Genomic DNA, 21510 nt, shown 5'->3' with positions numbered 1-21510 from the left:
CTGTGTGGCTAATCCCCTTATTGCACGTTACAGCATTCTATTAGTCCCCCATTAGACCCTGAAATTCCAGTTAACTATTGCTTGCTGAAGAGGGAAGAGTCCATCCTGGATGTGGTTTCTCAGTTTAGCTTCTTCAAGAGACAAAATCTTTGTCAATTAATAATAGACCTCTTAGTTTAACTTCTATAATTGGGAATATACTGGAGAGTTTAATAAAAGACCACATAGATGAGTTCTTGCTGTAAAAAATATTTTAAGCAACAGACAGCATGGATTCATGAAAGACAGAAGTTGTCAAACAAATCTGATTTCTTTTTATGAGAGGTGAGCAAAACCTTGGACAGAGGGGTGGCGGTGGACATGGTATACTTGGATTTTGCAAAAGCGTTTGACACAGTTCCCCACACATGGCTAATGTGTAAGGTAAAATCTACGGGCTTAGAAAAATCTGTATGTAAATGGATAGAAAACTGGCTAAAAGATTGTACTCAGAGAGCAGTGGTTAATGATTCATACTCTGAATGGTCTAGGGTTGTCAGTGGTGTACCCCAAGGTTCAGTGTTGGGACCCTTACTTTTTAATGTATTTATTAACGATATAGGGTCTGGGATTAAAAATCCTATTTCAGTCTTTGCAGATGACACCAAGTTGTGCAGTGGAATAACGTCCTTACAGGATGTCTCCAACTTACAAGCCGACCTCAATGCACTGTTTAATTGGGAACTATGTGGCAAATTAGTTTTAATGTTGATAAATGTAAGGTTATGCACTTGGGGGCTAAGAATATGCATGCATCATACATACTGGGGGGGGGGGGTACAACTGGGGGAATCAATTGTGGAGAAGGATCTGGGGGTTCTGGTAGATCACAAGCTTAATAATGGTATGCAATACCAAGCTGCGGTTTCTAAAGCAAGCAAAATCCTCTCTTGTATTAAAAGAGGTATAGACTCCAGAGAGAGATATCATATTACCCCTGTACAAATCATTAGTAACACCTCATCTGGAATATGCAGTTCAGTTTTGAACACTAATTCACAAAAAGAACAATCGGGGAACTGGAGAAAGTACAGAGAAGGGCAACCAAGCTAATAAGACATGAAAGAGCTCAGCTATGAGGAAAGATTAGAGGAACTGAATTTATTCTCTCTTGAGAAGAGGAGATTAAGGGGCAATATGGTCAACATATAAAAATACATCAGTGGTTCATATAGTGAACTTGGTGTAGAGTTATTCAGCTTGGAGGTCATCAGAGAACAAGGGGGGCACTCTTTACACCTGGAGGAAAAGAGATCTAATCTCCAAATACAGAAAGGTTTCTTCACAGTAAGAGGTGTGAACATGTGGAATAGACTCCCTCAAGAGTTGGTTCTGGCCAGCTCAGTGGATTGCTTAAAAAAAAAAAAAAAGAAGGAAAAGGCCTGGGATTCTTTCTTGGATACATAGAATATAACTGGTTACTAACATTTATAAGTAAAGTTGATCCAGGGAATATCCAATTGCCTCTCGGGGGAACAGGAAGGAATTTTTTTCCCCTGCAGGAGTAAATTGGATCATGCTTTGCTGGATTTTTTGCCTTCCTCTGGATACAAACTGTGGGTGTAGGGTTATAACTTTTTTTTTTTTTTTGTTGCACTGGATGGACTTTTACCTTTTTGCAGCCAGACTAACTATGTAACTAAGAGGAAGGTGAAAGGCTAATCTAGAACATCAATGGCTATAAATAAACCATTTGTTTCTCATAGCTAAAAACAATATTCTTCCAAAACATACAATATCTGTTAAGTTTCCTTACTATGCAGTAATGACATTCCAATATCCCCCTTGGAGGATTAGCTATATAGATAAGATCATTTGGCACAATGTCTGTTTAAATATAAAAGGAATTTCAGAACATTAATTTGGATTTTCTAAAGTAATATTTATTTAGTAAAAGCTGTATGATGTTTTATCAATGTGTTAAGATTAATGACTGGTGGCGCAAGTCCTTTTATGTGCAATTAAAATGCATTTACTATAGAAATATTACTGAGATGTGAGCCCCAACCCATATGGCAGACCCAAATACTATTCCCAAGGCTAGGTTCACACTGTTGTGGGTGCAGGACTGCATGTAAAATTGCAGGAGTGCTCACACCTGCAGCCAAAACACACTTTTCTTTTGCAGAAGCGTAATGTCACCCCCATGCATCAAAAGAAGTGACCTGTTTTTGGCTGTATGAAACCGCATGGTGCCAAAAAGCACCACGTGGTTTCATGTGACCACCTTTACATAAAAAAAAAAAAGGGTCAGAGGATTTTTTTCCCCCTGCAGGAAACGCAGGTACAGCTGCCAATTTAAACAAAGGTGCTGCAGTGCCCACACAAATGCAAGTCTCACCACCTGCACAAATGCAAACCTAGACTAAACCACTATTTGCAAAACACCACATCTGGTCAGAGTTGTCAGCAGTGCATTCATACAGTGGTAAGGGTGGTTTTTCATAGTTATAGCGAAGCTTATTTCAGGTGTTGGTAAATGAAACGCTTACTCTGAAGCTGCACCAGGAGGAAAGAAATAGGCAAAACTCTCAGCCAACTGTGTCTCTGTCTCAATGAAGTTATGGTGAACCGGGTTATAACTAGGCTCTATGGTTGTTTCCTTCATCAGGGCTACACCATCTACAATGATATCCAGGCAGCCTCCAAAACCTGTGTGGAAATACAAACTTACAGGTTATAAAAGCATTTGTAAGAAGGCCTAAAATAACGGGTGAATTGTCTCAGTACAAAGTATATTTGTTATCAAAATTATGACCAGCAGGAGTCATATATTTGAGAGAAGCCAAGTCTATTTACAAATTGCAGAAGTTAAAAAGGGTGTGCCTGATCAATTCTAAGTGATGCTCTTTGGATCTTTAACCCTGTTCACACTGAAACCTGAAGTAGCGCAATTACAGAACCACAGGTCAGTGCGATTTCAGATGAGACTTGCCTGACATCTCTGTGAATTCATGCAGGAACTATATTTAAAACTGCTGCGACTCCAACGGGGTGGGAGTAGCACCGATATCAATGGTTCCACTGCCAATAAGGTGTGATTTGGCATGCAATTTGGAACTGTCAAATCGCATGACAAGTCGCACTGGTGTGAACTGGGGCTCAAGATTACTGTGCCTTTCATTTTTATACAACGTTCCCACCATGATGAATTTTCTGATATTAGCATATTATTTTGTACCTTGCAAACTACAGTGCCTTGAAAAAAGTATTCATACCCTTTGAAAATGTCAACATATGTTACAACCAAAAACATAAAATTTATTTTTGAGGGGATTTTATGTGATAGACCAACACAAAGTGGCACATAATTGTGGAAGGAAAATGATAAATTGTTTTCATAACGGTTTACAAATATCTGAAATTCATGTCAAAATGTGCTTTCCCAAAGCTCAATAGTCACAAATTAAGTGACAACTATACAAATTTGTCTTGGTTTTGCAACATTTTCATTTTGCTTGAGTTTTCAGCCAAGTAAACCCCAGCTAAGAATTACTATATCGCACTAATGTATCATGAGTTGTAGATAAACAATGTCAGTGGGAACTTCTGGAAGAACCCTAGTGTGCCATTGAACCCTTGTTGAGAAACCCTAGTCTAACCTTTCTGTTGCCAGATGATGGAGTCAGCTTTTAATACATGTAATTTGTTACTTGGCACTACGATCGCATACATGAATTTGCATACATGGTTTCATACTTGTTGGCTCATCTGAATATGTTGTAGCGATACTGCTGCGGATGCCAGAATTACATAGTGAAACCTTCATTCCAGCCTATCGCTGATGCAGAGAAACAGCCATGCAAAGTACAAATGCTTTTGTCAGCACTGCACAAAATACACAGAATACTTTGTTTGCTCTAAGGAAAAAAAAAAAAAAAGCTAAAAAAACAGAGCATTTCATGGAAAGATTATTGTATGGGTAAAGTTCTTCCTTAAGGTTAAATATTACATTATACTAGCACATTAGGACAAAGTTTCTCCTGAGTTTGTTGTGGGCCTGCGATGACAGCTCTACATTCTCCATTGCTGCCATCCTCTCTGATGTCGCCTTCTTTTGGCCAATGGGCAGACAGTGATTATGCAACTTCTACATGTTTGATGGAGCTGCATTATCCCAACATTAGGATGCACTCTATTGCATCTTAGAGGTGTCAACAGTGTATACTGCATTATGCATATGCCACAGACAGTATAAATGGGCAAAAAAAAAAAAAAAAAAGAAAGGAGAAATGATTTTGGTAGCAGAGGCATTTTTTTCTACTTTGGTTATTTTTTTTTGAGAGTTCAGTTGAAGCACCTTTTTCCCCCAGATATAATACTTCACTTTTTGTTTGTGAAGAGTTAAATGACACTCCAGTCTCCTAAGACAGCGTATCATGAGTTAACAGACATTAATGGGGGATTTAATCTTATTGCATACATAGTATTTTGCACCATTATGTTAAAAAAAGAAGTATGCTTAATGAGCATACATGCAAAGCAAGAGACCACTAGCTAAAGCCTGCATTCATATGGGCTGTTTGTAGGGAAAGGGATATCGTTTCATTACCCCAGGAGAAGTCTTTGCATCCTGTCTACTGATACACATTACTATTACAATTCCAGATTTGAAATGTTTAGCAACTCATAACTCAGCTTGCATTACTAAATTCTAATGCAAGTTAGAATACGTAATGCAAAATACTTGGTACATGGCGAAGATTCTTTTGTTACACATTATCATCCAATTTCTATTTGGATGTTTGCAGTCCCAGTGAAAGTTTTGAAGCTACAGCTCCAAAATGCATAAAGATATTTTAGTTGTCAACTGCTTGGAAATCTTTTAAGCTACAGCAACCGCCTGACTAGTTTTTCAAGCTACAAAAGTCTATTTGTCAGGCATTGTTTACACAGATGTCAGTGACCTTGTACAACCTCACTTTCACCAGACATGACTTTCCAAACAGCTCTGTATATTTCAGAAACTGATTTAATGAAATTATTTCAGTGTCTTATGGTAATCATAGACATAAAATGGCAATCTTCCCATCTGTTTTAGGCAGAATCGAGTTCTGATCTAGGAGGTGGCTTCCTGAGATACAAACATTCTTGGGGGGAAAAAAAATGGAAAGGATTAAACATTTGATCTGATGACTATTTTTTCCCACCTTTATAAGCTGGCATTGAGTCAGTGTGGTCCTCCTTTTTCTCTACCACTAAATAGGAATGCTTGTGCCACAACACTGTCCTGTTTAGGTCCGTAGAAAAGCTAGGGGTCATTACAAGAGATATCTCTGATGACTATGACCATCCATACAACCCGTGAACAACCATTACAAACTCTAGTCTTCTTACCTGTTCAGCCAATGGATGGATGGAACAAATGTGCGTCAAATATATTTTCTTTATAAAAGTGGCAACACCTTATGTAGCACTATTTATTAAATATTAAATGCTGCAAACCTCTATACAATCCTACCTAACAGGATAAGGAAACAATTCAGAGGCTGAAAACTGATCAAGAAAGATCTTGGAGCTATACATAAGGCCCCTTTTATACGGACTATTCCATCCGGTCCGCCTGTCAGCTTTTCAGGCAGACCTGACCAGACACTCCATTCAGCCCTAAGGACCAGCGGGTGGTAAAACAAACTTGTGTCTGTTTACACCTGCCTACCTCCAATCCCGTCCACAGGAAACAAAAACCAAACACAGAAGTGAATCCGTTCCTGTCTAGGCAGATCAGTAGGAGGGCAGTCAGGTGTAAACAGACAGCAGGATCCGTTTACAACCAAAAGCCCATAGAGCACAGTGGGCTCTGTCCATGTCTGCTCTGCATAAGCTGAGTGGACAGGGACCTGTCATCCACCCGCTCTGCTCAGCTGGGGAGCTGTGACTGGATTTCTTGCTGATCCAAATAGAGTTCACTTGGAAAAGGGCTTAACATTTGAGCTTATAGTAAGTCAGGAGAGTAGTAAAGTAGTAGTAAGCAGGGGAGAGTAAACACAGAGTTAGCTGTCATTTGCCCTGCTTGTTGTGAGCAGTTGAACAATAAAGACTTTGGCTCTCTCTTTGACCTATTACTTTGTTGTGAGCTGCTGAATACAGGCCTTTTGGGCTGAAGTAATGACTGTCTACATTTTGATGTCCAGCACCCCTCCACCACTAACTAGTGGAAGAGTACAGATAGTACTTGTGTACGAATTAATAAATATACAGTACATTGTGACAAGTTTTTTTTTTTTTTTTTTTAGACATTACGTTAAAAGGATAAGTATACTTAAAAATAAAGTTTACTTTTCATTTTGGGCCCCTTACCTGACTTAACCTATCTCACCCTCCCCATCAGATGCATAATTATTTTCATTAGCAGCTGCAGCCTCCAGAGTTTGTATCTTCCGTGTCTGGGTGGTGCCTATGCAGTAGATTACTGTAGATTCCATGGGGTCATCTCTCAAGATGATCAGGACACATCCCCATAGATGTCCAGGCATTTTCATGGCACAGGCACTGGCAGTGGTGTAACAGGGCAAGTTAAATGGAACTTAAGTCGAAACCATACTCTGCAGATGTGGCAAAGAACAGGAGTATTCAAATGACAGCACTACTCACAGAGTGCAGGGGTCAGGAGTATGCACTTTACAGAGAAATGTCCTGTCAGGCATATGGCCAATGATAAATCTGTTGTCATGTTTCCAAAAACATACCACAACCTAGCTGTCAATCTTACAGCTGAACCCAACAGACTGCACTGCAAGATCTCTTAGGGTGACCCACAGTACTGCACAGTGATAGTTAACAGCTAGGTATCTGTAGCGCTGATGGTAGAGGCTGACTGAATAAAGATTTTCAGCCTTTATACATACGGTAAATTAAATGCTTATGTGCAAATATTTAGATCAGCACATAATGCCAGATGCAGCAAACCTGCAACTGGAACATGAGGCCACAAGATTTAGGCTCCTTTAACACAAGTGGACCGTTTGTTCGTTTCTTTTTTTATCCAACCATTGAGAGATGAAAAATGGACATCAATGCATCTCTATGGAAATACAGATGTAAACAGATGATCGGTTTTAAAAAAAACAGATGTGGATGTAAACGGATCAAAGTCCTATTTTTGTTACATAGTTAGTCTGGCTGAAAAAAAGACAAAAGTCCATCCAGTTCAACCATTAAAAAAAAAAAAAAAAAAAAAAAAAGTTATAATCCTATACCCACAGCTGATCCAGAGGAAGGTAAAAACCCAGCAAAGCATGATCCAATTTTCTCCTGAAGGGGAAAAAAATTCCTTCCTGATCCCCTGAGAGGCATTTGAATATTCCCTGGATCAACTTTACCTATAAAATGTTAGTAACCAAATGTTTGTTCCGTTAAAAAAAAAAAAAAAAAATACGATGTAAATGGACAACTGGTCCATTTTTACATTGGTAGTAGATGTAAAAATTGATGAAAAGCTGATGGTAAACTTCATCCATTTTTTGACTGAACGGATGAAAGGAACGGACTGGTCTGTAAATGGTGAAAGGGGTCTTATGGAGCTCGGTTTTGAGACCTTCTCATAAGCAGACTCTAAATGATTTCTGGCGGAAATGCAAGCAGCTACAAAATTATAACCACCCATTATTTGTATTCTTATATTCTGAATGGGAGAATGGTAAAATAGCCGTGCCTATGCTGAATGTCAAACCTAATGTCTTATGCAGTCTCCAAGATTTGAATACTTTTCTTCCTCATGTGACAAACTAGCTGCAACTGGTTGCTCAGGCCTGAAAGCTAAACATGGTCTTGTACACATTACAAATACCTGCTTAAAGTTGATCTAAATCCTAATTAGACTTTATTTTTTTTGCTAAAGCATAAACCATGCTCATGCCATTTTCACCTTTTTTCTATCATTTTTTGCATCTGAGTGCTGCTGATCCTCTCCTGTATTTTTATGCACCCTGCAGAGACAGTGAAAATCCCAGAATGTAAGGATGCCCCATCGTTTGATGGAAATGAAAATGATCAACCTACAGAGGACTGAATTCAAAGAAAATCAAAGAGAAAAAATGATGCAGGTGGCTATTCCATTTTGCTGAAATTTCATTGCAGCGACTCAAAATGGTACTCGCTAGTTTGTATGGCCCCCACATGCTTGTATGCATGCCTGAAAACGTTGGGGCATGCTCCTAATAAGATGATGGATAGTGTCTTGTGGTATTTCCTCCCAGATCTGGACCAGGACATTACTGAGCTCCTGGAAAGTCTGAGGTGCAACCTAGCGATGTCGGATGGACGGAAACATGACATCCCAGGAGGTGTTCTATTGGATTTAGGTCAGGCGAGTGTGGGGGCCATTCAATGGTATCAATTCCTTCATCCTCCAGGAACTGCCTGTATACTCTCGCCACATGAGGCCAGGCATTGTCATGCACCAGGAAAAACCCAGGACCCACTGCACCAGCGTAGGGTCTGACAGTGGGTCCAAGGATTTCATTCCGATACCTAATGGCAGTCAGGGTGCCATTGTCTAACCTGCATGAACAGAAATACCATAAAATGCTGCTATACTGCATTCCCAAAATGACAGGTGACCTTTTTGGGGGAGGGGGGGAGCGCTCTGCTTTTGCAAGAGACTTACCCACTGTCATTATATACTATACTTACCTAAATTACCTACTCATTTTTACCTTCTGCTTGAAGTCTGCCTGCCAAACTTAACATGTTATCTGCCCTATGGTTGCTGACCACTGCCTTCTCATGTTTGCTCTGATATATACTGTATACCATTTGAAGAATTTTGTTAAAATTGTTTTAGAAGTGCAGAAAATCCCCGTTGATCTTGTCAGAAATTGAGAGTTGTTCTTTGCTCTTGGTCTATGTCATCTCAAGGGGATTATTTAGCCCTTATTGTTCCTATATTGGACTACAAGTCAATTAGTACCTATGCTGTGAATAAGATAACAGTGAGAATGGCTGAATAGCTTAGCAAATAAAATGATGGGCAGGGCTGACACCACTCAGTCCACAAATATGCTGTATTTTGTTATCTAACAATAGGAAGCTTAGAGTTCAGTTTATTTCCAGGCCATCAATAAGTATTTTTCTGTACTTTAAAAGAGAAAACTGATTAAGGCTCCATGCACACTTGGAGAAAAAACACACTTAATATTAGCTTTTTGTTTTACAAGCATATAGCAATGAATAGCAGGTTCTTAAGGAGCGGGCGGCCGCTCGCTCGTCCCCTTTTCCTGGCCTGCATGCTTGGATCAAAGTCCTGCTGACAACTGATGAGTCATCGGTTGTCAAGGACATGGTGGCTGCCTGTTCCTTAACAACCCTCTACTTAGCAGCTCTTAACAGCTTTACAAGTTAGGAGCCTGTAGGATTGTTTATACAAGTATACACAACATGAAAATGCAATTATTTTAGTAAATATAAACTGCTAAATACATTTTCTCATCAGCAATTAGAACAGTCTTGTGACTTCTATCGGTGTCCCCCAAAGCACTGGTTAAAGTGTGTAGGAGGAGTTTTCATTCTCCCCTGGTTGTCCTATGAGTCTGCATAACCCCTGACCCTCTGTCTGGATTGGCACTGGGCTGATCACATGCACTCTCCCAAGAAACAAACTCCAAACTGAGCATCTGCAGCTTGCCCCCAAGGCTCTGTTCTGTCAGCAGATGGATTGGGGACCATAGAAGAAGGGGAGGATCAGAAAAGACAGGATCTAACGTCCTTTTTTACACAATGCAGAGGTTCCACAATGAGTATGACAAGCATGCTTTACTGCATAACAAAAACTGATTTTACTTTTGTGGGTTTGGTAACACTTTACATAGGGTAGGAATGCTTCATCACTATCCATTTGACTATAGACTAGTAATAATTCTTTTGATTTTTCACTTTTAGGGCCCATTCACACCAGATGCATTGGGCCTACACTGTAAGCTATTTCCAGCTCTGGACAGCCCTGTGCACCCAGCGCAACAAAACATCAATTTAAAAGTTGAAGGAGAGGAGTTGAAAGTTGGCCAAAGGTTTTGAAACCTCAATCAAAATTGGATGTCGATGTGAGCAGACATGCATCACTTAACTCCCGCTCCCACCCTGCGATACCCTTGATGCTGTGAGCCGTAACTGAGAAGGAGCTCCCCAGTGGGTAGTTTGGTGGCTGGGTTGAACAGTGATGATCCTGAAGTGGCGGTCTGGACAGGTCCAGTGTGGCTGATTGCCTGGCAATCTAAATCTTTGTGAATCGTGGAGGAATAGCGGCCTTCTTACTGGGAGAAGAGGGCAGCAGAGCTGTGAAAGCGGTGGTCCTTGCGGTTGAAGACCTGGAGGCCGGTGAGCTTGATGGCTGTCTGTGTTGGCTTCAGTTGAAGTGCGGGGGGCTGTGGAGGAGAGGAGGATTGCTTGCCAAGTGGTGAGGACAATTGGGCTGTGCTGGAGCCAGAGGAAAGGAGGAACAGAGACAGAGGTTGAAATGTTGGTTAACTGGCTTGAGAGCTTTTAAAGAGGGACTGTGACAACCTAAAAACTGACTTAACGATATTCGATCTCCCAGTGTATGTGGTCCTAATGACTAGAAAGAAGGGAGAAGCAGCAGCACAGCAGGATGGGGAAGGCACACAAATGCAGCGAGCTGCAAGGGATAAGGGAAGTCAGGCGGCAGCCAAATTGGAACGTTTTGCGCATACTCCTGAAAAAGGGAGTCAAACTGTATTACAGCAGACTAAAACTCAGGCAGCGGCCTCACCAGCAAAGAAAAGCAAGGAGGAGCACATCATAAGCTTAGATGCGAGCGTAGTAGGAGAGCTGGTGGTAGAAACGGAAAACCCTGAAGCTTGTACTCTAACAGCAGAAGAACCCTCTTTAAAGGAAGTACTGCAAGCAATCAACTCCTGTAAATCCTCTCTATTTGAAATGTCTGATCAACTTAAGGGTATAAGAGAGGAGATATCCTTTTTGAGACACGATCTGTAGAAAGTACGTGAGCAAACAACGGCCCTGGAAGGAAGGAGAAGTGCAGTGAAAGAGGATTTGAGTCCAGTAAAACATGAATTAAAAGCACTTAGCAAGAAAGTAAATGCATATACCTCCAAAATGGAAGACATGGAAAATAGGCTGCGAAGACACAATGCAATGATTGTGGGCCTCCCTGAACGCAGTGAAAGGTTTAACCTGATTGAGTTTTTGGAGAAATGGCTTATATAAATATTTGGAAGAGACTCCTTTTCAACATTTTTTGCCATTGAGAAAGCGCATAGGGTGCCATTTAGAGCACCGCCTCCAGGGGGTGAGCCTAGGCCTCTTCTCATGAAAGTGTTGTATTATAAAGATAAACTTACTATACTCCGAAAGGCTAGAGAAATGAAAGACGTCTCCTATAATGGAGCAAGGATTTCAATATTTCCAGACTTTTCCCCAGAACTCCAGAGAAGAAGAGCAAAGTTTATAGAAATTAAACGGAAACTGCAACAACTGAAAGTTACTTATGCCATGTTGTACCCCGCATGGCTGCGAGTGGTGGCCTTGGAGGAAACCTCATTTTTCAACACACCAATGGAGGTGACAACATGGCTGGAAAAGAAGGAGAGGAAGTTGCAGGGGGCAGCACAGTGGCTAAATGGTTAGCACTTCCGCCTGGCAGTACTAGGGTCGTTGGTTCCAATCCCAGCCACGACACCTCCTGCCTGGAGTTTGCATGTTCTCCCTGTGCCGGCGTGGGTTTCCTCCGGGTACTCCGGTTTTCTCCCACACTCCAAAGACATGCTGGTAGGTTATTTGGATCCTGTCTAAATTAGCCCTACTATGTGTATGTATGAATATAAGTTAGGGACATTAGATTGTACGCCCCTTGAGGGTTAGGGACTGATGTGAATGTACAATATATATGTAAAGCACTGCGTAAATTGACGGCGCTATATAAGTATCTGTAATAAATATTAAATAAATAAGTTGCAGACAAACTGAATTTGCATATAGAGCATGCTTATGTTATCCAGGTTTCACAGTAGATTGATTTTGAAATATTTTTCTTTTTTGGTGGGGGGGCACATAAGAGGAATGATGGGTATATGGTTCCTCTTTGGTGGAATGTTTTGGGTTTTTTTCTATTTTTTTTTTTAGAACGGATTTAGCAGGAAGTTATCACAATATGGAGAGCCAAAATTTCACATTGATCACAAAAGGAAGCCCCCTGTATAGGCCTAATGAGGCTCAAGGGTGGAAAGTAAGGGGTTGGGTGTATGTATGTTTGTTATTTTTTTGTTGTTGCAAATGTGTAAAATGTATGAGGTTTTCAGTAAAAGTGCACTATTAAGAAGAGAAGAAATAGGAAACAAATGTTATTTAGGGGTTCAATTTTAGGAGTTGATTATGTCACCGAGAAATGGATGCACTATTCAGTATAGACAAAATGGAATAAAAAAAAAATGTTGAGGGAGGAAAGGAATGTAGAACAATCAGGGTGGTAAATTTGGATATGAGGGACATTAATAAGGTAGATGACAAACAGTAAAACATGCCCTTTCAGTCTAAAACTTTGAATATATGTTCCTGGAATGTTCGAGGGTTGGGGGAACAAGCAAAGAGAGCAGCAGTCTTTGCCATAATGTACACATAAAAATGTGGGGTGCTTTGCCTGCAGGAGACACATCTTACTAAGGAGACCTAAAATGTAGGTGGTTTGTAACCAGTATCATCCTACTCTAGAAGGGTGAGTATTTTGATTGACTTGGGGGTTGTGTTCTCCTGCAGGCAAACTAGCATTGATGATAAGGGTCAATATATTTTTCTTGATGGCCCTTTCGAGACTTTGTATGTGTGTTGGCTAATATATATATTCCCCCGCCCTTTAAAGCTGAAGTTAATTAAGAAATTTATCAATTGGTATTTGATAAACCCGATGTACTGGTAATAGCAGTGGGAGATTTTAATATGGTATTTGATAATAGGATAGACCGATTCCCACCAGGCCCCTTGACAAATCAAGCAGCGGATAGTCTGTTGTCCCAATTAGTTGGGGAGGGAGAGTTGAGAGATATATGAAGGTTGTGAAACCCTAATGATTTACAATATTCTTGTTTTTCTAGAACACACTCCACATTATCCAGAATTGACTTAGCTTTGGGAAGTGAAGGTACACCATGTTACGTTAAAAATATAAAATATATGCCGAGAGGTCTTTTGGACCATTCACCATTGGTGTTGTCGATGAGCCTGGGGGAGAATCGTAGAATAGAGCAATGGAAAATGAGCCCCTTTTGGCTGGAAATAGTGGGAGAGTCTGGAGAAGTGTTGATCTTCTTGAAGGAGTTTACTTAGAGGAATGTTGGTAGGGTACCCATGGGGGTTGTTTGGGATGCTTTAAAGACTGTCCTTCAGGGCATATTGATATAAAAAAGGTGTCCAAAATTAAGAAACGTAATAATGAATGGAAAAAAATCATAATGGGGGAGTATGGAACTACAGAAAAGGAATACTTCGATGACCCACACCCTGAGGCATTTTAAAAATGGGTGAATAAGCAAGAGGAATATAAGTGCAGGGTTCTAATGAGGGCAGAAAATAGAAGATTTCAAAATCAGCATTTTTATGAAGGAGAGAGTGTAGGACATATGTTAGCTCTTTTGGCAAGAACAAATACATCAACAATGGTCATACCCACTATTATGTTTTCAATGAGCAGAGTCACTTCATATGTACCAGAAATTGTCAATACATTTAAACAATATTATGAAAGATTGTATAGGAAGCAACAAAAAGATGCGGAAGGGGAGATGAAGGAATTTTTTTCTTTAGAGAGTTGGGGAATCCATGCTTATCCAGGGAGGAAAGAGAAATCTTAGATGCACCTATACATTTTGGAAGAGTTACAACAGATGGTACTTGCAATGGCAAACCAGAAGTCCCTTGGACCAGATGGTTTGCCGGCAGAGTTATACAAATGCTATGGGAAGAATTTGCTGTCGGAACTTTTGAAGGTAATTAACCTCCCTAGCGGTATGATTATGTCAATATTTCTGTTTTCAAAGCGGTACATTTTTTTGCATGGAAATACGTCGTTTTATTGAAGGCCTGTAATTTTTAGGAATAATTCACTGAAATCTGTCCGAAAAAGAGTCTAGTACACATCCCAGATATGATAAAATTTGAAACACGAAATCAAAAATAATAATACATTTATTTTAATAATGTAATCAAACCAAAAAGTTTGCACATCACTGAGCTTAAATCGCAAAATCGTTTTCAGTGTCCGATGACGAATTCCCCCACGAATCATTATCACTCAATTCTGCAAGTGGTTCTAATTTACTATCGCTGTTCTCTAGCTGGTCTAATACCGCTTTTGACCTAAAGGGATGCTTTTTGGACGCCATAGACTTTTCTGTTTCCAGGCAGAAAGAACGGTAAAAATGCAGGCAGGGCACAGGACAAAGCACTAGGGACAAAATGTATGTGAAATGCTTTGATACAGTAATGTTTTACTATGTGACTTTAGTGTAGTCAGTGAAGTGTCACTTTTAAAATTTTTCAATTTCCCGCTAGTTCCGTCCCCCGTACGTCCCGACGCTCGCAGGGACCGGAACCCGGAAAACGGATGCTGGCATTGGCCGGAGGAGAGGGCAGGGGACGCTTCAGGGGGTAAATCGCGGGAGCGAAGGACAAGGTAAGTGAAACAGGGATCCCGGAGAAACGCTGCAGGGTAATCCCGAGTGTAGCTCGGGGTTACCGCTTTTGGTACTGAAAGTATACCCCGAGCTACATTCGGGAATACCACCAGGGAGGTTAATAGGGCAGAGGAGGAGAGGGTTTTACCCGCTTCTGTGAGGGAGTGGACTATCATAGTTTTGCCTAAGGAGGGGAAGGATTTACTTGACCATTCCTCATATAGACCAATATCTTTATTACGCATGGATGTGAAGTTGCTTTCAAAGGTTCTGGCTGCAAGATTAACCATTTGCCGCCGGCCGGCAAATGTCATCAGCGTTCCGGGTGGACGTCATATGGCGTCCTCCCGCACATGCGCAGATTGCGCTTCTGCAAAGCCGCGCAGCGGAGCGATCTGTCATCGGCCGTGTACCTCAGACACGGCCGATGACAGATCTGAGTATCGGCCCCCGTTCACCAATCACAGCAGGTCACATGACAGTTGTATACAATGGATGGCTTCATTCATGCCATCCATTGTATACTAGTGTCTAGCTGTGAATGGTCACAGCTAATCACATGCACATGTCATGTGATTAGCTGTGGCCAAATCACTGCTAACCACAAAAAAAAAAAAAAAAAAAAACCCTGAATGAATCGATGTCATTCAGGTAAATGCTTGCTTATAGCAAAGTAATTCTTTGCTATAAGCAAATTGTGTAAAAAAAAAAAAATTAAAAATTAAATAAAAAAAATACTGATCACTTCCCCAAAGTAGTACAATGTTACTATGGTAACATTGTACTACTTTGGTCATAGTGAAATATGAAAAAAAAAAATCTTCAAAGAAAAAAATTTAATAAAAAAAATATATATTTTTTTTCATACTGTCACCAGTCAGTGTCCCTGATCACCGCCATGCCAGTTATATGATGACGCAGTACTGCACTGATGACAGTATGTAAAAAAAATAATAGTGCAACTAATTTTTTTAATTTTAGTTCATTTTCCGAAAAATGACAAAAAAAATACAACTTCAAAAAACTCGCCATGCCTCTTCTGAAGTACGTTGGACTGTCTACTTTGCAAAAAGGGGTCATTTGGGGGATATCTGTACTATTCTGCCATTCTTGGACCTCAAGAAATTAGATTGGCTGTCAGTACTTCAGGATTGATCAATATTCAGATCTATACCATAGTTTGTGAACTCTAACTTTCCTACAAACTAAAAAATACATCCTAATTTGGATTATTTTCACCAAAGACATGTAGCAGAATACATCTTGGCCTAAATTTATGAAGAACAATTATTTATTTGCAAACATTTATAACAAAAACAAAGAAAAACGTGTTTTTTTCAAAATTTTTGGTCTTTTTTTGTTAATTTAGCAAAAAATAAAAACCTCAGCAGTGATTAAATACCACCAAAAGAAAGCTCTAGTTGTGTGAAGAAAACGAGAACATTTTAGTTTGGGTACAATGTACAGCTTTCTGTGACTGTTGGGATTGGCTCCCAGAGCAGTCACATGATCCGGAACAGGTCCTGCAGGATCTAGATCAGAGACTGTGACTGAGAGCTGTCAGTGACAGCTTGCTCAGTGTGCTGTCAGCACACTACCTCAGGCCACCATGGATGCATGTGGGTGCTGGCTGGGCGTTAAACCCCACTTTTCTTGTTCCTGCATATATGTGTTCTGTGGCCAGAGATGAAATATTTTGCATTAAGGCAACGCCTGCTCCTCAATGGATATGCAGCATTTTTGCAGAAGCAGTGCAGCACAACACACAACGTGTATGACTTAATGCACTGCCATGCATTATGGTATCAACAACAATCTTTTTTCTAAAACTGGACAATGAATGGCACCCTAGATGTGAGTTTTGGTAATGTGCATTAAAGCGGGAGTAAACCGCAAAAAATAAAAACAATCTTCTCTCTGCAAGTTAAGAGCATAATTTGTTAGCATGCATTGCATACTAGCACACTATGAAAGACTTACCTGAAAACTAAGCCCTCCAGCGGAGTGCTGTCACAGCTCCCATCCTCACCTGGTCCTTCATTCGGGTTCATGGGCTGTGGCCGTTTGACTGGCCGAGCCATGATGACATCACTCCCTCACATGTGCGCGGGAGTATCAGCCACGGCATGGCTCTCTCAATGGATCCATTGAGAGTGCAGTGCGCATGTGTCCATGACTTCACCGGCATTGCTAAAGTAAATATTTTAAATGGTGCATGTTTAGAAGATATTTATTGTACCTAGAGGTAAGTTTTATTATAGGTTTAACAAAAATCGGGACTTTACTTCCACTTTAAAAAGTATGCTACCACACAGGGTAGGTGTGAATTGCACTTAGGCTTTGCATACAACTTTAAAGCTGAACTCCAGGTATGGATTTCATTGCAAAGTTATGTTGTTCCAGCTTGGACAACAGTAAGAATGCATATTCCATACCTGTGGGACTGCTGTAGAAGTAGCTGCCGTCACAAGTGATAGCCATTATCTTCTGGGTCCCACTGAATATTAATCACAGGGGGTCACTTTCTCAGAGCAGGCACCATTCAGAGAACATGTTACATTTTTCTTGCAATGAATGCAAGCTGTTCACCAATTGGATGAGGTGTAGCAACAATGTCACAATCTACACATCATCCAATCAGAGAAAGGTTCGTATTCATTTAGAAAAAAATAAAGGTGTTCTGTGAATGGCACCTGTGCCCAGGAAGTGATCCCGTACCGTATTTCATATACAGTGGGGCAAAAAAGTATTTAGTCAGCCACCAATTGTGCAAGTTCTCCCAACTATGAGAGACAAAATGAGAAAAAAAATCCAGACAATCACATTGGCTGATTTGGAAAGAATTTATTTGCAAATTATGGTGGAAAATAAGTATTTGGTCACCTACAAACAAGCAAGATTTCTGGCTCTCACAGACCTGTACCTTCTTCTTTAAGAGGCTCCTCTGTCCTGCACTCATTACCTGTATCAATGGCACCTGTTTGAACTTGTTATCTGTATAAAAGACACCTGTCCACAACCTCAAACAGTCACACTCCAAACTCCACTATGGTGAAGGCCAAAGAGCTGTCGAAGGACACCAGAAACAAAATTGTAGACCTGCACCAGGCTGGGAAGACTGAATCTGCAATAGGCAAGCAGCTTGGTGTGAACAAATCAACTGTGGGAGCAATAATTAGAAAATGGAAGACATACAAGACCACTGATAATCTCCCTCGATCTGGGGCTCCACGCACGATCTCACCCCGTGGGGGTCAAAATGATCACAAGAACGGTGAGCAAAAATCCCAGGACCACACGGGGGGACTTAGTGAATGTCCTGCAGAGAGCTGGGACCAACGTAACAAAGGCTACCATCAGTAACACACTACTTTGCCAGGGACTCAGATCCTGCAGTGCCAGACGTGTCCCCCTGCTTAAGCCAGTACATGTCTGGGCCCATCTGAAGTTTTCTAGAGAGCATTTGGATGATCCAGAAGAGGATTGGGAGAATGTCATATGGTCAGATGAAACCAAAATAGAACTGTTTGGTAGAAACACAACTCGTCGTGTTTGGAGGAGAGAGAATGCCGAGTTGCATCCAAAGAACACCATACCTACTGTGAAGCATGGGGGTGGCAACATCATGCTTTGGGGCTGTTTCTCCGCAAAGGGACCAGGACGACTGATCCATGTACAGGACAGAATGAATGGGGCCATGTATCGTGAGATTTTGAGTGCAAACCTCCTTCCATCAGCAAGGGCATTGAAGAAGAAACGTGGCTGGGTCTTCCAACATGACAATGATCCCAAACATACCGCCCGGGCAACAAAGGAGTGGCTTCGTAAGAAGCATTTCAAGGTCCTGGAGTGGCCTAGCCAGTCTCTAGATCTCAACCCCATAGAAACCCTTTGCAGGGAGTTGAAAGTCTGTGTTGCCCAGCGACAGCCCCAAAACATCACTGCTCTAGAGGAGATCTGCATGGAGGAATAGGCCAACATACCAGCGACAGTGTGTGCCAACCTTGTGAAGACTTACAGGAAACATTTGACCTCTGTCATTGCCAACAAAGGATATATAACAAAGTATTGAGATGAACTTTTGATATTGACCAAATACTTATTTTCCACCGTAATTTGCAAATAAATTCTTTCCAAATCAGCCAATGTGATTGTCTGGATTTTTTTTCTCATTTTGTCTCTCATAGTTGAGGTCTACCTATGATGACAATTACAGGCCTCTCTCATCTTGAAGTAGGAGAACTTGCACAATTGGTGGCTGACTAAATACTTTTTTGCCCCACTGTACATACTAACTTTGGTCCAAGCTGAAGCAATGGAACAGAAAAACAACAATACCTGGAGTCCAGCTTTGATCTGGCACCTAACAAAATGTATCATCAAGGTGTATCAGTTGTATCACAAAAGTGTTCTCAACATCATCCTTCTCTGAGGCTTGCTTACACCAGAACGCCATGCAGGAAACAGTTCTGTGCATGCTTTCCCACACAGTGTTCAAAACTCACTGGGTATGCAATCTACTGTGGGTGTCAATGTATTCCTTACGACATGCCAAATGAAGCTCACAAGTTCAGTACGTTTGCCTGCACCAGTTTGCATGGTATCGCAGTACCATGTAATCTGGTTGCAGTACGTTTTTAAAAGTAGTGCAGGCACTACTTTTGGTGCAATGTGCAATTTCAGCCCATTCATTTTATCAGACCACCCTAAACTGCACAGGAACACGAACCACAATTCATGCGTGAACTGGCCCTGAAACAAAAGATAATGATCATTTCTAACAGTTGGCTATAGATCTTTTTTTTTTTACCTTATGCATCCTTTGGCAAACTAAAGCTTGCCATACACTAGTATATTTTCAAACAAATGTTCGTACAAAAATTCTAAGTACATTCGGTGGCTTGACAAAATGCCATTACTTCAAAATGTTAACATTCAATTTTGGAACAAATAGACTTTACTTAACTAAACCCACATACACTTTTAGAAATGTATTCATTCCAGAAAAAATGTCCCTCTTCCTTAAAAATTTTCTCATCACTGTGACTGAAATCGAATGTTGATCTGACACCCCTAATGATTCAACAAGTGAACGAATGTTCTTAATGTGAAAAATTGCAAACACAATTCTGCTAATGTATAGCCATCTTAAGACTATGAAATGTTATGAATGTGCGTGCGTAGAACAGTGACACCGAAATAGATCACCTTCAGAAACATTGTTACCACTGTCGCTTTCTACAGTAGATCAGGGGCACAGGTAACTCACCGATTGCTATTCGTGGGGGACGGTGGGCATCCAGTCCAACTTTCTGCTCAGCTCGAAGCAGAGATGATAAGACTGTATCTAGCTGGTCCTGCAGGTTGTCCTCTTCTACATGGCGGAACCAGTAGGCAACAAGCAGGGCAAGTAAGGACAACAGTGGTAGGCACAGGAACTTGGGAGCAGCCATGGAACGCCAAGCACAGGTCCTCTTCAACAGCCAAGCTCACCACATAGATTATCAGTCCTGTTCCTGAAAAGTAGCAAAAGATCCCTCACACACAAAGAGCAACTGCTAGCAGAGGCACAGAGCCGTCAGATAGGTATTGGAAGGCAATGGCTCATCTGTGCAGTACTATGTACACTTCACACACATGCACAGTCACAGTGTCAGCACACAGCAGCTAGCAGAGCATGTGCCCATTCATGTGAGAGCTGGGAGCAGAGCTAAGCTGCTGCCTGATCACTTCAGGTAAGATAAGCAGTCACCTTCCTGCCACATCCACCTTCTCCCATCCAACACACACAGCCAGCAGCAGCTCTCCCAGCTCTGGCCTCTTCCTCTGGCTGGGGGAGGAGCTAGAGACACACACACGGAAGCTGGTACACAGCAATGCTGAGGAGGGTGTGCCTGCTCTGCTCCTCTGCTTAGCATACTGTTTATGCCATGTCATTGCTGTCTGCTCAGACTAGAAAAACGAAGGAGAATCCTAACCTGCAAGACTGAAGTTATCTCTAACACCTGGAAATCCATAAAGGGTTCATTCGCATGGGGGGGGGGTAAAAGAAAGTGGTTGAGTCATGGATTCAATGCCCCCTGACTGCCCACCAAAAAAAAGAGCATGCTGCTGCTCAAAGCTATACACATTCCACTATGTAGCTGCAGCAAAAATTGAACAGCATTTCGCAGGCAATACTGCTGCCAAATTCAACCCCCAACTGCATGTAATGTCTGCAGTTGGAGCGTGGTGGTGCGGCATATGCAGGGTTAAAACAGGCAACATGTCGCCTCCTCACCCACCTCTCATCAAGCTCATAGACATTCATCAGAAATCTTTTCTGTATTTCAGGTGGACTGGAGATCAGCTAGCACCACATCCCATGTATTGAATATCCAGCCTTGTACAGAAAAAAAGGGATTTTTAACCACTTGCCTACAGGGCACTTCTACCCCCTTCCTGCCCAGGCCAATTAACAGCTCTCAGCGCTGTCACACTTCGAATGACAATTGCGCGGTCATGCAGCACTGTGTCTATATGAAATTTTTACCATTTTTTTGTGACAGAGCTTTATTTTGGTGGTATTTAACAAATTCAATACGGGGCAATTTTACACCTTCCTGCCCAGGCCAATTAACAGCTCTCAGCGCTGTCACACTTTGAATGACAATTTCGCGGTCATACAACATTGTACCCAGACTAAAATGTTATTTTCTTCACACAACTAGAGCTTTCTTTTGGTGGTATTTAATCACCGCTGGGGTTTTTATTTTTTGCTAAATTAACAAAAAAAGACCAAAAATTCTGAAAAAAACATGTTTTTCTTTGTTTCTGTTATAAAAGTTTG

The 21510-nt window shown here is 41.2% G+C and overlaps 1 protein-coding gene across 1 annotated transcript in view; it reads right to left on the bottom strand.

Annotated features, from left to right (window-relative positions):
- Positions 1-20506, bottom strand: part of LOC149448842 (ADP-dependent glucokinase-like) — a 40025-nt gene extending 19519 nt beyond the window's left edge. The window contains exons 1-2 of the mRNA XM_089694185.1: positions 19951-20506; positions 2532-2691 (exon numbers count right to left, since the gene is read on the bottom strand). Coding sequence (XP_089550311.1) covers positions 2532-2691; positions 19951-20134 — 344 coding nt within the window. The 5' untranslated portion in view covers positions 20135-20506. The remainder of the gene's footprint in view (positions 1-2531; positions 2692-19950) is intronic.
- Between the last annotated feature and the right edge of the window lie 1004 nt (positions 20507-21510).

This window comes from Staurois parvus, unplaced genomic scaffold (assembly GCF_062004578.1).
Source record: "Staurois parvus isolate SC_StPar_1 unplaced genomic scaffold, SC_StPar_1.0 ptg000655l, whole genome shotgun sequence".
NCBI classification, from domain to species: domain Eukaryota; kingdom Metazoa; phylum Chordata; class Amphibia; order Anura; family Ranidae; genus Staurois; species Staurois parvus.
Note: the sequence above shows the minus strand (reverse complement) of the source record. Positions and strands in the feature narration are given on the sequence as shown.